Source organism: Molothrus aeneus, chromosome 1 (assembly GCF_037042795.1).
Source record: "Molothrus aeneus isolate 106 chromosome 1, BPBGC_Maene_1.0, whole genome shotgun sequence".
NCBI classification, from domain to species: domain Eukaryota; kingdom Metazoa; phylum Chordata; class Aves; order Passeriformes; family Icteridae; genus Molothrus; species Molothrus aeneus.
The window spans coordinates 59,532,234-59,545,703 of NC_089646.1; the positions used below are offsets into that span (position 1 = coordinate 59,532,234).

A 13,470-nucleotide genomic window follows, 5' to 3' on the forward strand; every position below is an offset into this window, starting at 1 on the left:
TTGGGGAAAAGAAAAAACTAAAGCAAATCAGTGACAAAAATACCATAGAACTAAGCTAAAAACGTAAATCAGGAGCATCTTGGCAAAATCACACGGAATGCAGAAAGCTAATATGCAAGAACAGTGACATCTTGTGGGGATTTACAGAATCGAGTTCACAGAGGGACAGGGCAAACTAGTCTGTGATGATGGGTAATTAAAGGAAACTACCTCAGTAGTTTATTTAATACATATACCACTAATATTTGGTATAAATTAGGCTTTATTGCTTTTATAATGAGGAATGAAAATTAAAAAAGCAGATAAATAGCTAGTTAGAAAAACTTTGAAAACAGAAATTAATGGAATGGGGTGGAATCCAAATGGCTCTGTAGCCATTTCCTCTGCTCTCCCAGGAAGTAGTTATAATTATCACTTAAATATACTCATCCCAAGTAATAATGGCATAAGGGAAAAGAGACTAAACAAGGAATTATGTTGTAAAGGCATACAGTCAAACATAAAAATGACATCCATATTAAGTGGGTTTTAAAAACACACATGTAAATATTTAATAAAGAAAGCATGAATAGTTATGTTGTTCCTTTCCTCTGGTTAATAGGCTATGCCAAATTCATTATATGTACTTCGTGAGAAAGCAAAGTTGTATCACAATAGAAAATTAATATATCCTACTTGCCAGTACAGTGTGCAAGATTTGGACTCTTCCAATTGCATCAGAGTTTTTGAGTTTCTGGAACAAATCTTCAGTGTGATAAAGTGTCATAACTCAGCCAAGACACTCAACTCTGACAGCTTACAAGCAAAAATGTTTTGATTTTTTTTTTTTTGACAAGTTTGCACCCAAACTAAGATTTAAAAACATAACATTTACAACTTGGAAGATGAAAAATTTTCCTACCATGATGTTCATGTGTTCCGCTTATTTTCTTTTACCTGAGTAACTTAAGTAAACAGATTACAAGGCAATTTAGACATATTAGCTAATACAAGGTTTACTGGACTTCTCATATATAGAAATGTACTTTGACACTATTTGCAGTTTTACAAATACAAAATGAATAAGAACTTTAAAACATATTTACTGAGCAGCCATGTTTTGATATCTGTACAGATCAATAAGTGCTGTGGAATTATGTACAGAATTTATAATTTAATTTTTAAACAGCTTTTGTGCAACCTGGCTGTAATGTGCATTTAAAGAACTGCTGTCAACATCACACATCTGTAATTTACTGGTGCCAGAAATGGAGAGTACAGAATAGGACAACAGCTCCTAAAATAATACTGTGCTATGCAGACATCAGTACATAATTCAAATAGTGCATATTAATCAATGTCTGATGAGGAATAATAGCTGCTAATACAGACACAGGCATTTACAGGTATTAGGTGTGTTAGAGTAAGTATGGATGAATAAACTTTTCCATATATAAACATTAAAAGAAAGGGCTTGAATTAGGAAGTCATACAATAATTAAAGATGGAAATTTATATAATAAATAACAAAACTTTCAATTTAACTTGCAGAAGATAAACATAGTTGGAAAAAATCCTTTATAGTAGCAAAAGATCCTTCACAGTACCAATGAAACCATTCAGAAGCATTGTCAAATCAAAGGTAATTTGGTTTTATTTTATAATCATAACAACTGAAAGAAAAAAAGAAAATCAACACAAAGAAAATTTAGTTTATCTCTGATAGTTGTTAGTGTACTTCTGTGTTATTGTATCTCTCAGATGTTTCCTCCTCTTTTTGTGCTCTATTCACATTATCCCTTTTGAATTTTGATTTTTTTTAAGTTTCTTTAGTCCAACATGAATCCATAGACACTAAAGCACAGTGAATATGCAATCTGCAGACTGGTGTGAGTGAAAAACTGTAGGGAATATAACCACTTTTACGAGGTAAGCTTGGAGTAACTTGGAGGAGAGAACTTGCGCTTCAAGTACTTGAGAATGTAAAGTGGAAGACAGCTTACAACAGTGATTGCTGACACTTTCCACAGGAAGGTCACAGTTGTGATAAAGGCAACATCTGCGGAAACAAAAAGGGAAAATAAGTAATGGGAGCCAGTAACATGGAAACTGGAACTTCCACAGTGCAAAGTCAATAAAAGTCTCTTAATGGTTTGCTTATGCTATTGTCCAATTTAAAAAAAAAGGGGCAATAAAGCAACAGAAAGTTAACCTCAGGCTTTTGCTTTTGCAAATTACTTTTTCAGACAGGAACTCCGGAGTTTCTTTATGTTACTCACACTGTTTTTCAGCTGAAGTAACTTTTAGGGGAAACAGAATCCCAGTTTAAAAGCACAACTCTCTCATAATAAAAAGTTAATTCAGCTTATTTTTCTATTAGTAAGAATGATTTTTACCTGCTATAAGTTCCCAACCAATTCGGATCTTTTATTCTGTATTATTTTTCTTACATCTATGCTAAATGGTTCTTAAAATCATAGAGATTAAATTAGAGCCTAAATATTTCAAGGCAAAATGTAGTGATATTGTTACCTACCACAAGGAAAATATAATCGTTTATGACAAAAAATTAACAATAATGCTGACACACTATGCTTGCTAATGAATTTTTTTGACCCTATTTGTGATAATTAGATCATACTTAAAAATCATGAAAAGATCCTAAAACTCAGGGAACCCCAAGAATTTTTTTCTTTTATTTTTACCCATTATTTACAAATGCATATATTAAGAATTTCTCTACTCTTGACTGAATCTTTAAAAATTAAAAAAATAAAAGCCAACCCAAAACTTCAAGAAAAGTTAAACTTCACCTACCTAAGAAAGCTCCAAAAGACACTCTGCCTATACCTGTTTCACAAAGAGGGAAAGTGAAAGGATAGATTTACAGAAAATACAAAAGTTATGCAAAAAAACCCCCAAAATAACAACAAACTCCAACAGGTTAGCTACACAAAGAGGAGATGAAAAATGTTAGTAGCATTAACTGGATTAGTATTGCCTTTCACATGTCAGTCAGATTACTTTAAGCAGCAATTAAATCAAAACACTCTGTAAACATAGAGATTTTATATTTGGTCATGTTTTAAGGTCTTAAATAGATTGGCACTTTTCTTACATTTCACTTCAAGGTATAATTTACTGTATAAACAACTTGATCATGTGAATGAAAATTCACTTCATAAAATGCAATAAAGAAATCCTTTCCTGCTCCAACTCTGCTCATTAAAATACTTAGTATATTAAATTTCAATGTATAAACTTGTTATGCAGTTTTAGCCTAAGCCTGCTTAGACATACTGAAAGCCCATGTAACCTATCATAGACACCCTAAAAAGGCCACTGTGTGTAATTAACTCAGAAACATAAAAACTGGTTTGCTTTCATGAGTCAGAGCTCTAGAACAGTATCTGTTTTGCCTTTGGTATTTTTGCCTTTCTAATTTGAGTGCCATGTCACCATATAATTTCTCTGGAAGGAGATGATCCTTATAAGCAACATCACTGAAATAAGTTTATTTGCAAGTGAAGTCAAGCACTATTGGTCTGGACCATTTTTCCTGATCCATGGAAGTCGTTCTATATCTTGAACTGCAAACCATCACTTAGGTTTATGCTGCATCACATACACGAAAAAGCTCCCTCCCCCCAGTTATAATGGGACAGATTAAATAAGAATAAAGCATTAAGCAGAAGTGAGACTAAAAGAAAGGCATTTTCTCAGATTAAGTGGTGAATAACACACATAAGATACATCTTTACAAAATCTCATGAAACTGCAGCCTTTTCAGTGTTCTCAAATACAAAAATAGTGAAGTTAAGTCCCTGGGTTGCAAGAAGCCATGCGACTATTTATGGACTTGCTTGGGCTTGCCCAGCAAATCCACAAGCACAGAGAGGAAAACACTCCCCTTTACGGAAAAGTCTGCAAGAAACAAAATTCCTATGGTTTCCACACCTTTGTGAACATCATCTAAAAATGTTTTTCACAGAACAACACCAGAAAGGATGGAAGGACTGGCTGTCACCAATACTACAGACTTTCAAAGGTGAAGCTGCAAGTTCTGCTTTATGTAGTTCCTGGAAGTCTGGACTCAAGTGCAAGTACCTATATCTGATCTTGTTTGTAATTTGACTATGGAGATTCAAAAATCAACCCAATAATCTCTATTATTGTGTCTGTGCATCAGTGTCAGAGGAAAAAAAAGGGTGCTCTGGCAAACCTGAAATAATGTGCAAAATAAGTACCAAGCCCAGCAGAGTTGTTTCTTCACTACTGAGAAATCTTGGAAGTACTAGAACACCTGGGACAGGCAGTGAAGCATTTACTGATTAAATAAATAATTATATAAATAATTATATAATGCACACATACTACCCTAGCACTGACCACCTGGGAACTGACAGAGTGAAGGCAGAATTGTAAGACTTCTAGAAACTGCCATTTAATGCTCAATTCTGCTATGTGAAATGACAGGTGAAGAAGGGCAGCTCAATACTCTTCAGATCCTAAAAGTAAGAGAAGAAGCTGGATTCTCAGCATCTCGTGAGGTATAATTAAAGCTATTACGTATATTTCTGTAAGCTACATTTGTAAAATCACACCTAGATACTTTATTTTTACTAAAAGATAAGTTGATCCAAGAAGAAATAGGTATTATTTTGATGCTCAGATTCTTGACTGGTAAGATTTGCAGTTGGAATGTGTTCTTTCATCTTGTGAACTGTAAACAATCAGTACCTTAAGGCACAGTATGGCATGCCAAAACTTAAAGCAAAGCAAGCTTAATACAAGCTTACTATAATTATGAAGCAATGGCTCCTATATAAGGTCTTTTCTTCTAGGCTGCTGCATCACTTCCTAACAATACTTCAGCAATTTTAGCCTTGTGAGTTAGATCTAATGAGGCCCATTTGGCCTGGTGTGCAAAATAATGCACCAATTCAGCGAAAGATCCTGATTTTTAACAAACCATATCTATTTTCAATAGTGCAAATCTCAAAGCCAATTTAAAGTATGCAATTTGGACTGTCAATAGCAGACCAAGGATGGAAAAGGCGGGAGTGTTTTGACTAAAGTTTATAATCTAGATAAACCATACTAACAGGATAAAGATTGTTGAATTCTAGGAGAAAACGGTAAGAGAATATTTTAACCCAACACTAATTAGGCCTAATTTGGACTCAATTATATTTCTTATAAAGAAAGCTGCATTTTAAAACATCACCTATTCTTCATTGAAAAAAAGGGAAGAGAAAAACATTATTAAAGATACAAACCAGTTCTTTGCTAAAGTACTTTTACTCACCAAAGTATTCATTTAGAAATGCAAGAGAGGCCACATAGCAGCCAAGACTGAGGAATTCAGCCACCACCATTAACCAGTGCCACGTTCGTATGGTCAGTGCAACCATCAAGAGCTCAGTCAAGATCAGGGCAGTGAAGGAAATGGCAACGACGTGAACAAACTCGGATTCAAAAAGCAGCAGGGCTCCGTACATCAGAATACCACCTGCGTGGGGTGCACAGGCACACAAGGTTGGCAAAACCCTGCAGTGAAATTTCACTGTACCAGCTTTTACAACTGCACACCGAACGTTTGATTGCTCATTATGAAAATTTGTCCAGTAATTTTTAAAACATTGATCTTTCTAAAAGAAGGATATTTACTGTACTTTGCACATGTGAAATAAGCCAACCAAAGTAAAGCCATACAGAAATAAAACTATTAGAAAATTAAGCACCTTTTAGTGCAATATATCTGATGAACTGTTAATTAACCTCATTTTGTCAAGTGCTGCAAATAAATGAGATATTGTTGAAAGTGTAATTACTTTCAACTGATTACATAATTCAGATTTCTTCAACAGTACTTCTGTCATTCAATGAAAGAAAACTACTGTGTAAATACATGCAATGTGATAAGCACTCATTAAAATTTTTCTGGATTAGCATTTAATTAAAAACATGTCCTTTTTTAGGTGATATGCACCAATAAAACTACCAGTCATGCTGTGTTTTGAATAAGCCTGGCACACTACAGGAATATCGATTTACGAGATAAACAGAAAGCAATATATATAACTACTGATGAAATGCTAAGCTTTGGGAATTCAACCTGCAGCTGAAAAACAGTATTGCTAATAGCAGACAAAAATTTCTCAGTTCAGCAAAATTAGGACTCTCTCCTACCTTGGTAAATACTGATTAAAACCCAGATGAGGAAGGTCTTAAATGACAAAGATCTTCCCTAAGGGAAACATGTGAGAGGACAGTTAAACACAACTTAAAAAAAAAATAAATCTACTCAGCTAATATATTTTTAATAGCTCATTGTCAGAGAAACATTTTACAAGTAAAATACACAGTGTTTGAAGTGATAAAGGCTACAAAGCTTCTACTCGTTTTTATGATTCTTCATTTCAAGCTTATCTAGAAATTGCATGAAGTCTAAATTTAGGAGTAAGAAGTTAAGGCCTTAAACGGAAGAGATATTTTAGCTTGCAATGCTCTGGCTGGTTTTCAGAATGATAAATACAGAAAAATTAATTTATTTTTTATTTGTGAAATGTAGTCTTCAAAACAACTACAACATTGTACCTACTGACCAAACCTTAAGCAAATCTGCAGTTATTTACTAGTAACTTCTAAACGTTGGATAAACTGCCCATTTGCTTTCACAGAATAAATTTATGACTACTGCAAATTTTGAGCAAGTAACTATTACCAAATAAATTTTAAATATTTTGATTGTGAATGGTAGAGACTGAAACATATGCAAAAATCAAAGAATAAATGCTGTACATGTGATATGACTCTTGCATTCTGTGAGGGTACTGATGAAATATGTTAGAACTGAAGAGTTGAAAAGATACAAGGGATTTCAAGGGATAAAGTGGCAAACAAAGAAGCCATTTTGCCACAAAAAAAAAAGATCAATCTAGAACAGGCAAAAATCAGCACTTCTTCATTACTGCAGCAAGTTCCAAGTTCTGTGAACAGCTTTCCACAGGCAGGCTTATGACTCTGTTTAGCAGGTGAAGGCCATGCTTTTTGGAGTTCGATAAAGGACTGAAATCTCAAAAACTTCAAAGATTCTCAAGCAGAGAAAGAACCAAGATCTCCAAAAGAGGAAAAAAGATGATCCCAGATTAACATAGGTAATAGCTAATTTAGTGCAATTAAAAAGACAAAGACTCAGAAAATTTTGAACCGGAGTCTTTAACTGGCGTCTGCTTCTGAACTTTTAGAAACATTGAAGAATTTACTATCCCTAAAAAAGACTGTCTGCTTCTGTCTTGGATCATAACTTTCCTAGCTGACAGCTAAGGATGGAGAAGAAGTGCTTTTAAAAAAGCTTATTAAAACAGAATCTTGAGATTTATTTCACTCTTGTGGGTAACAAAATTACAAATTTTGATTGTTTGCAAGTATGTGCAAACACAAAGAAACCAGTATCCATGGATGATTGAGTTCAGCTATACCAGTTATAAATATCTGTTATTTAAAAGAAGAGAGTTTTTGGGGACATCAGCAGTAATTTCTGCATGTTAAGAAAAAAATAAATCTATAAATTCATCTACCAATTAGAACAGAAAAGTAAGATGGGAAAATGTAAACATAAATAACTCCACATGAGAGAGGGGCCAGAGTGAAGGTTGCTTTATCAACATACCTTCAGGTTTGAATTATTTCAGTACAGCCACTGGTGACTAGAGAAATGTATTAATAAAAATGATTGAAATGTTTAGTACTGTGGATTATTTTAATAGTACAGAAGTTGGCAATAGTTATGCAATCTGTCTTGCTTGGAACACCTTATGAAAATGATTGCAACAATTCCCAGTTTCGCACACTGGAGATCTTAGCATTTGTTTGTAGCTGAGCACTGAGGACATTCATACCTTTGTGAGATCCTTATAAAGTTCTGGATATAGCAGTGCCATTTCTGGCTTCACATCTTGATCCAATACTAGAGAGAAGACTGGAAACATAGTATATATGGTTGCATACCTAAGAGAAAGGAAGAACACACATTAACACTTTTGTATGACATAATTTTAAGTTGAGTTCAATGATTTCAATTATTCTTTTTATGTAAGTGAAATGAAACTGATTCTTTTTACCAGTACTTAGGCAGCTTACTAACACAGCTTTCACATGCAACCTGCTCTTGTGGTTCTGAGAGCTGTCAGCTGTGAGAAGTTACAGTCTTATACAGTCAAAACCAATAAACACATTTCTTTATTCTATCACCCAAGTTTATCACCTGTTACCATACTCCCTGTGCACTTGCACTTTGGACAACCAGTCTGAAGACCTGACATTTAAATTTATCTATAGATGGATGCATGAAAACTGAATTAAAAAAAGGGCACTGTATTCTGGACAACATGGAGAAGGTAGGTGGATGAATAAGAGTCTTAACAGCTCTCTGAGTGGCTTTGGATTTTATTGTACACATGCCAGATACACACTTTCACATGTACTTCCTTGGAACTTAGCACAACTTCTGCAAACATTTTAGAGAGGTCTGCTGCTTGCCTCTGCAAAGTCTGGTGTAATCAGACCATGGTTTGACTAAGGTTTAAGTTACTCTTGATTTCAGTTATTATTTACAAGGAGAATAAAAAAAAGCTCTTAGGTCTCTTAGGGACAGAGAACAGGGACAAACACAAACATATGCACAGCTCTCAGCTGTATAACTTGGGGAGCCATATTAGTAAACCAGCTGCTGCAACACGACCAAGGTGCTCTTAATGCTGCACATATTCACATTAATGGAAATCTACGTGGCAAACTTGGATAGTGCACTCTCAGAGGAAATACCACAGTAGCTTCAGCTCCATTTTAAACACAAAACCCCATGATTCTCACTGAGATTTGTACATTAATCTAGACCAGCTGAAGCTGGTCTGGTCTGGGAGATTTTCTTTATTGTTTTCACCCTGTATGTGCACAGGTTCTACGGTATCTTCTTCTAAGGCTATGCAGATCCCTCTCTCCAGAGAACTGATCATGAGACTTCCCCCATCATATAGTGCATAACCAACCTAGTGTGTTGATCTGAGACTTCCCCCATCATATAGTGCACAACCAGCTTTTCTTGGTACACTCATCCCAGTTTTGGTAGTGTACCCATGATAAATGCATGGAAAACGAGGATGACACCAAGCCCATGGTGTTATTTAACCAGTTAGTTTGCTGTATTTATTACCAGAAATTGTTACTGTTGCTTTGACTTACCCTACCATTAGGAATCCTTGGTACAAGGGAACAGATGCAAAGTAGAAGACTGATGAAAATACAGCCTAGAAAAAGCAGATAATTAATTATTTAATATAATTCTACATACAAAACGATACAATATACAAAAAATAACAGTACTGACATTTGTGACATTTCAAAGACAGACATAGGGATTTTAACTATTCAGAAAACAAAGTTTTAAATACCTGCATAGTTGAAATAATAAGGCCTCGGTGCATGACAAATTGACCAAGTGCTGCTGATCTTTTGTAACTGTTTCGGCCATGTACCATCAGCAGCCTACCTATGTGTTTAAACTGTGTGATAGAAAAGTCAGCTGCTAGAGAAGCTTGTTTTCCCTCCTAGAAAAAAAGAAAAATATTTCAAATATGAATCCCACTGTAAAAGATGTATATCAAGTTTCAAAATCCTAAGCAATAATTAATTTTAAAAGACAAGTTTGTTCCTTTGAAAATCAACCCTACAATGAGACACAATTTTTTGGGCATATTCTAAGATGCAGTGTGTTGTAACAAATGAGTTTAATTGCTTCTCTTGCTTCTTCCAGGTAAATGCTACACAGAAACAACTATAATTTTCCCTGCTTTTAAAAAGATAAAGCAGAAGACATACAGGCAAAAATACTAAAGACTAAGCATTCTTATAATCTTGCAGAATACTTTAATTGGAAATAGTCAATTCACTGTTGTTTAAGAATAAAGCTTCTAATCACATTCTACTAGGCTTCTATGTGACACACATTTCACAATGAAACTGTTAACATTACCTTGCCTTCAATTCCAATTCCGCAGTCTGCTGCTTGGATCATGCTGACATCATTTCCTCCATCACCTGGAAAATGTCACTGCAATATTCAGTTCTTCAGAGGTTTTATTCTCCTGGCCTTACAGTAATTGAGAAACCTCTTACATGTCTTTAAATTCTTACAATTAATCTATGACTTATGATTAATTACTTCAATAATCAAGACTTTCCTGCAGAATAGAGAAGATAACCACACCTTTCTCATGGAATGGCATTTTGTGCCATAACTATGCAATACCTGGCTGCTGGTAAAGGTTGGTAAAGAGGTCTCTCTGGTTTTGTTTCAGCTATTTCTCTTTGGTGCCACCTGCTGCTTACATTTATTACAGATTTTGCTAGGACGATTGTGCCCAGAGTTACCTATTGCACAGGTGCGTTTCCCGGTGTGGTGCTGTAACAGTTTCACAATGTGGGCTTTCTGGGTGGGAGAGCATCGGCAGCACACCACAGCAGGACACTGACAAGCCAGCTCTACAAATTCATGCTCATAATACTTCAGACAAACCTGAGGGGGGAAAAAATGCTTGGATTTATTTACAATTAAATATTACTACATGTAGCCCAACACAAAAACACAGTATAAAGATTTTTTATGATGTTTTCCATGTACAACATCCAACTGGAAGGAAAAAAAAAGAAAGATTCTCTTGACTGTGGCTTTATTATTTTTTAAATCAAAGAGATTGAGCAGCAAAGTGCTTTGAGGTTAAGAGAATAGACAGTACTAAAGCATGCTGCATACAAATTCCATTTCTATTACTGTACAGAAGACTAGAAACCAAATAACATTTACAACATATATCATCTAATTCACACTCAGTGATAAGCAAAAGTATCTCTAAGGACTACTTAAAAGTATGGGGAAATACTTGAAAAAAGAGCATGAAGATGCTGATACATTACTTTCTGACCATAAGGATATAAATAATTTGACCGAAACCAAGTTTTTACCTCAAGTGAGTCCCCAGATATCACCAAGGCACAGTCATGCTTCCTCCTAAAAGCATTTAGTTCTAAGTGAGCCTCTCCTCGAGTGACAACCTTCAATAAAAACCACTCAGTTAAAAGATTTTGTTATATTCTTAAAAAAACCCTGCCTAAACAAATCAAGTTTTGAGAACTCATACCCAGAAGCCTTGGTTCAAGGGTTTTATCCCATTGCAAGTCTAATACCCATGGAATTTTACTATAAGCCTCAAGCCTTATGAATTGACAGAGTAATCCTCATACAAGTAAAATCTATGTAGTCGGCTTAAGTGGTTCCTCACCAAAGTTTGCTAGGGCTAAAATAGTGCTGAATTAATGACATTAAAATATCTGGATTTTGAGCTGGCCTGAGTCTTTTCATCCTGGCAGGTCTAGAGGAAAATAGAAAAATTTCCCAAGCAAACCTTAATTGTTTTGTTTATTAACCAGCAAAATATGCTCTTAGAATAACATAAAGTGTTCCTATTAATTGTTCCTTCAGTTTCAGGAAGGAAAAAGAGGCACAGATCTCAAAGGGACATAAAGATGCTCATTAGTACTAATCCTTTTGGATCTTGCATGACTCTGAAGACAAGATCAAGTGGCATAACATGAAAGAATTACATCATAGATTTTAAAAATTTACATAATTGTTTCAGAAAAGCCCAGCTATGAAGTGCAAAAAACAGTCAAATGTTACTAAATGCATTTTAGAAGGTTTTGAACTATAAACAGAATATGAAAAATTGAAATTATAATCAGATTTTGAGGAGACTGGCAGATTTGGGTGTGGTGGTGGGGTATTTTTTGGGGGTTTTTTTGTGTTTTTTGGTGGATTTTTTTGTTTGTTTCTTTCTAATTTTTTTCCCAATAAATATCAATGTATTTTAGAGCTATCATGCTAGACAAACTTCCAAGCACAGAATAAAACACAAGGTCTGATTACACTTTTAATTTTGTCTCTGTCAACAGATCACATTGATTAAATAACTTTTAAGATATATGAATCTTAATTACATTGAATGTGAAGTTTTGTCCTTGACCCACAGCTACCCAGCCTGATGTAGTTCAAAGAACCTTTCTCTCTCCAGATGGGTTCTACTACCCATAAAATTTGAGTTACATTAAAAAGCCCCTGCAAAGAGAAAAACTCATACACATGGCCCAATTCAGAATTTTTTTCCTTCTTTTCCACAATTAAGCATGAAAAGAGAAACCTCCTTGTCTGATAGCTGTTAGGAAGACCAGCCTGTGTTGGCCTAGTACATTCTTTCTGCATTGCAGAGATGAAGAGATGTCAGTACTTGTGCACACTGATGAGCAGTGATTTTCTTCTCTGTTCTACATTTCAACCTAACAGAACACTTTTTTTTTTTAAATTTGTAAATACCTCCAGAATTACAAACTATAGAAGCTGAGACTTCTAAGAATAAACAGTTTTGTTAAAAACAAAACACAGCTTTTTGGAAAGAGAGTAGCAAAAGGTTTTATTGTTCTAATTTATAACTACAGTAGAAGTGTTATAGTGCTTGCTATTTTCTTACATTAATTCAGTAGTTCTTTCTTTGCAACAAGTATAGCCACAGAAGTAATTCTGTATAAATGTGTTTTCTAACTAATTTAAAACTGTGTATTCTAAGTTAACACAGCTTTATGCTGATCTCTTATTACCAGTCAAGGTAATGAAAATAAAAATCTGACTCAACTAAATACATTTTGTTCAGGGAGACTTAATTTGTGGTGTTACAATATGGAAAGGTCAACAAAAATTGATCTGAAGTTTTATCAGAAGCATTAATAATTTAATTCCAAATAGTAGTCTGCAGGGCCTAATTTGCCATTCTGATGCTTCAGAAGAAAATACATTTACATGTAAATTATATTCATATAATTATTTCTGTAGGTGCAAGTGGTTCATTTAGAACAAACTGACGCATTATGTCTGATCACACAGCATCAATCAATGTCTGGAAAATCTATTTTTGTTTGGCTTCAGTCAAGTGAATAGCACGCATATAAAACATATAGAAGAAGATTCAGTTTACTTTTCTGACAATTACTTAAATAGTCTGTTGGTAAAATGCACATATATATAATGACATGAAAAAAATTTCTCATACCAATTTGATCTCTGTTTACAGAGGGGATGTTCACAGTTTCATTCAGGATTAATTCTGCTTGAGTCTAAAGAGTTCTATCAATGAAAATGCTAAAACAAGCAAGAATGACATTCAGACAGCCTAAACACATGGACAGTTTCTTAGTGGCTCAGCACCTCACCTCACACAGACCTCTCCATCACTATTTAGAGGTATCTTGCTATGTCTCTTATGAAGGGTGTAAAATGTGTGTTGAACCTGGCTCACCCACAAATGGCTACAAACATTTCTACAGCACATCACCAACTCTAAAAAACAACAACACCCTTAAATGCTTTGTCATTTTACTGCC

The 13,470-nt window shown here is 34.6% G+C and overlaps 1 protein-coding gene across 2 annotated transcripts in view; it reads right to left on the bottom strand.

Annotated features, from left to right (window-relative positions):
* Positions 1 to 244: 244 nt before the first annotated feature.
* The window catches only part of ATP9B (ATPase phospholipid transporting 9B (putative)), a 150,430-nt gene continuing 137,204 nt past the window's right edge, over positions 245 to 13,470 (bottom strand). The window contains exons 21-30 of one of the 2 annotated variants that reach the window (XM_066557863.1): positions 11,005 to 11,094; positions 10,414 to 10,558; positions 10,016 to 10,080; positions 9,435 to 9,590; positions 9,226 to 9,290; positions 7,884 to 7,992; positions 6,172 to 6,229; positions 5,288 to 5,491; positions 2,797 to 2,829; positions 245 to 2,038 (exon numbers count right to left, since the gene is read on the bottom strand). In XM_066557863.1, the coding sequence (XP_066413960.1) occupies positions 1,902 to 2,038; positions 2,797 to 2,829; positions 5,288 to 5,491; positions 6,172 to 6,229; positions 7,884 to 7,992; positions 9,226 to 9,290; positions 9,435 to 9,590; positions 10,016 to 10,080; positions 10,414 to 10,558; positions 11,005 to 11,094 (1,062 nt within the window). In that variant the 3' untranslated portion in view covers positions 245 to 1,901. The remainder of the gene's footprint in view (positions 2,039 to 2,796; positions 2,830 to 5,287; positions 5,492 to 6,171; positions 6,230 to 7,883; positions 7,993 to 9,225; positions 9,291 to 9,434; positions 9,591 to 10,015; positions 10,081 to 10,413; positions 10,559 to 11,004; positions 11,095 to 13,470) is intronic. The other variant, XM_066557873.1, reaches the window with a different exon arrangement.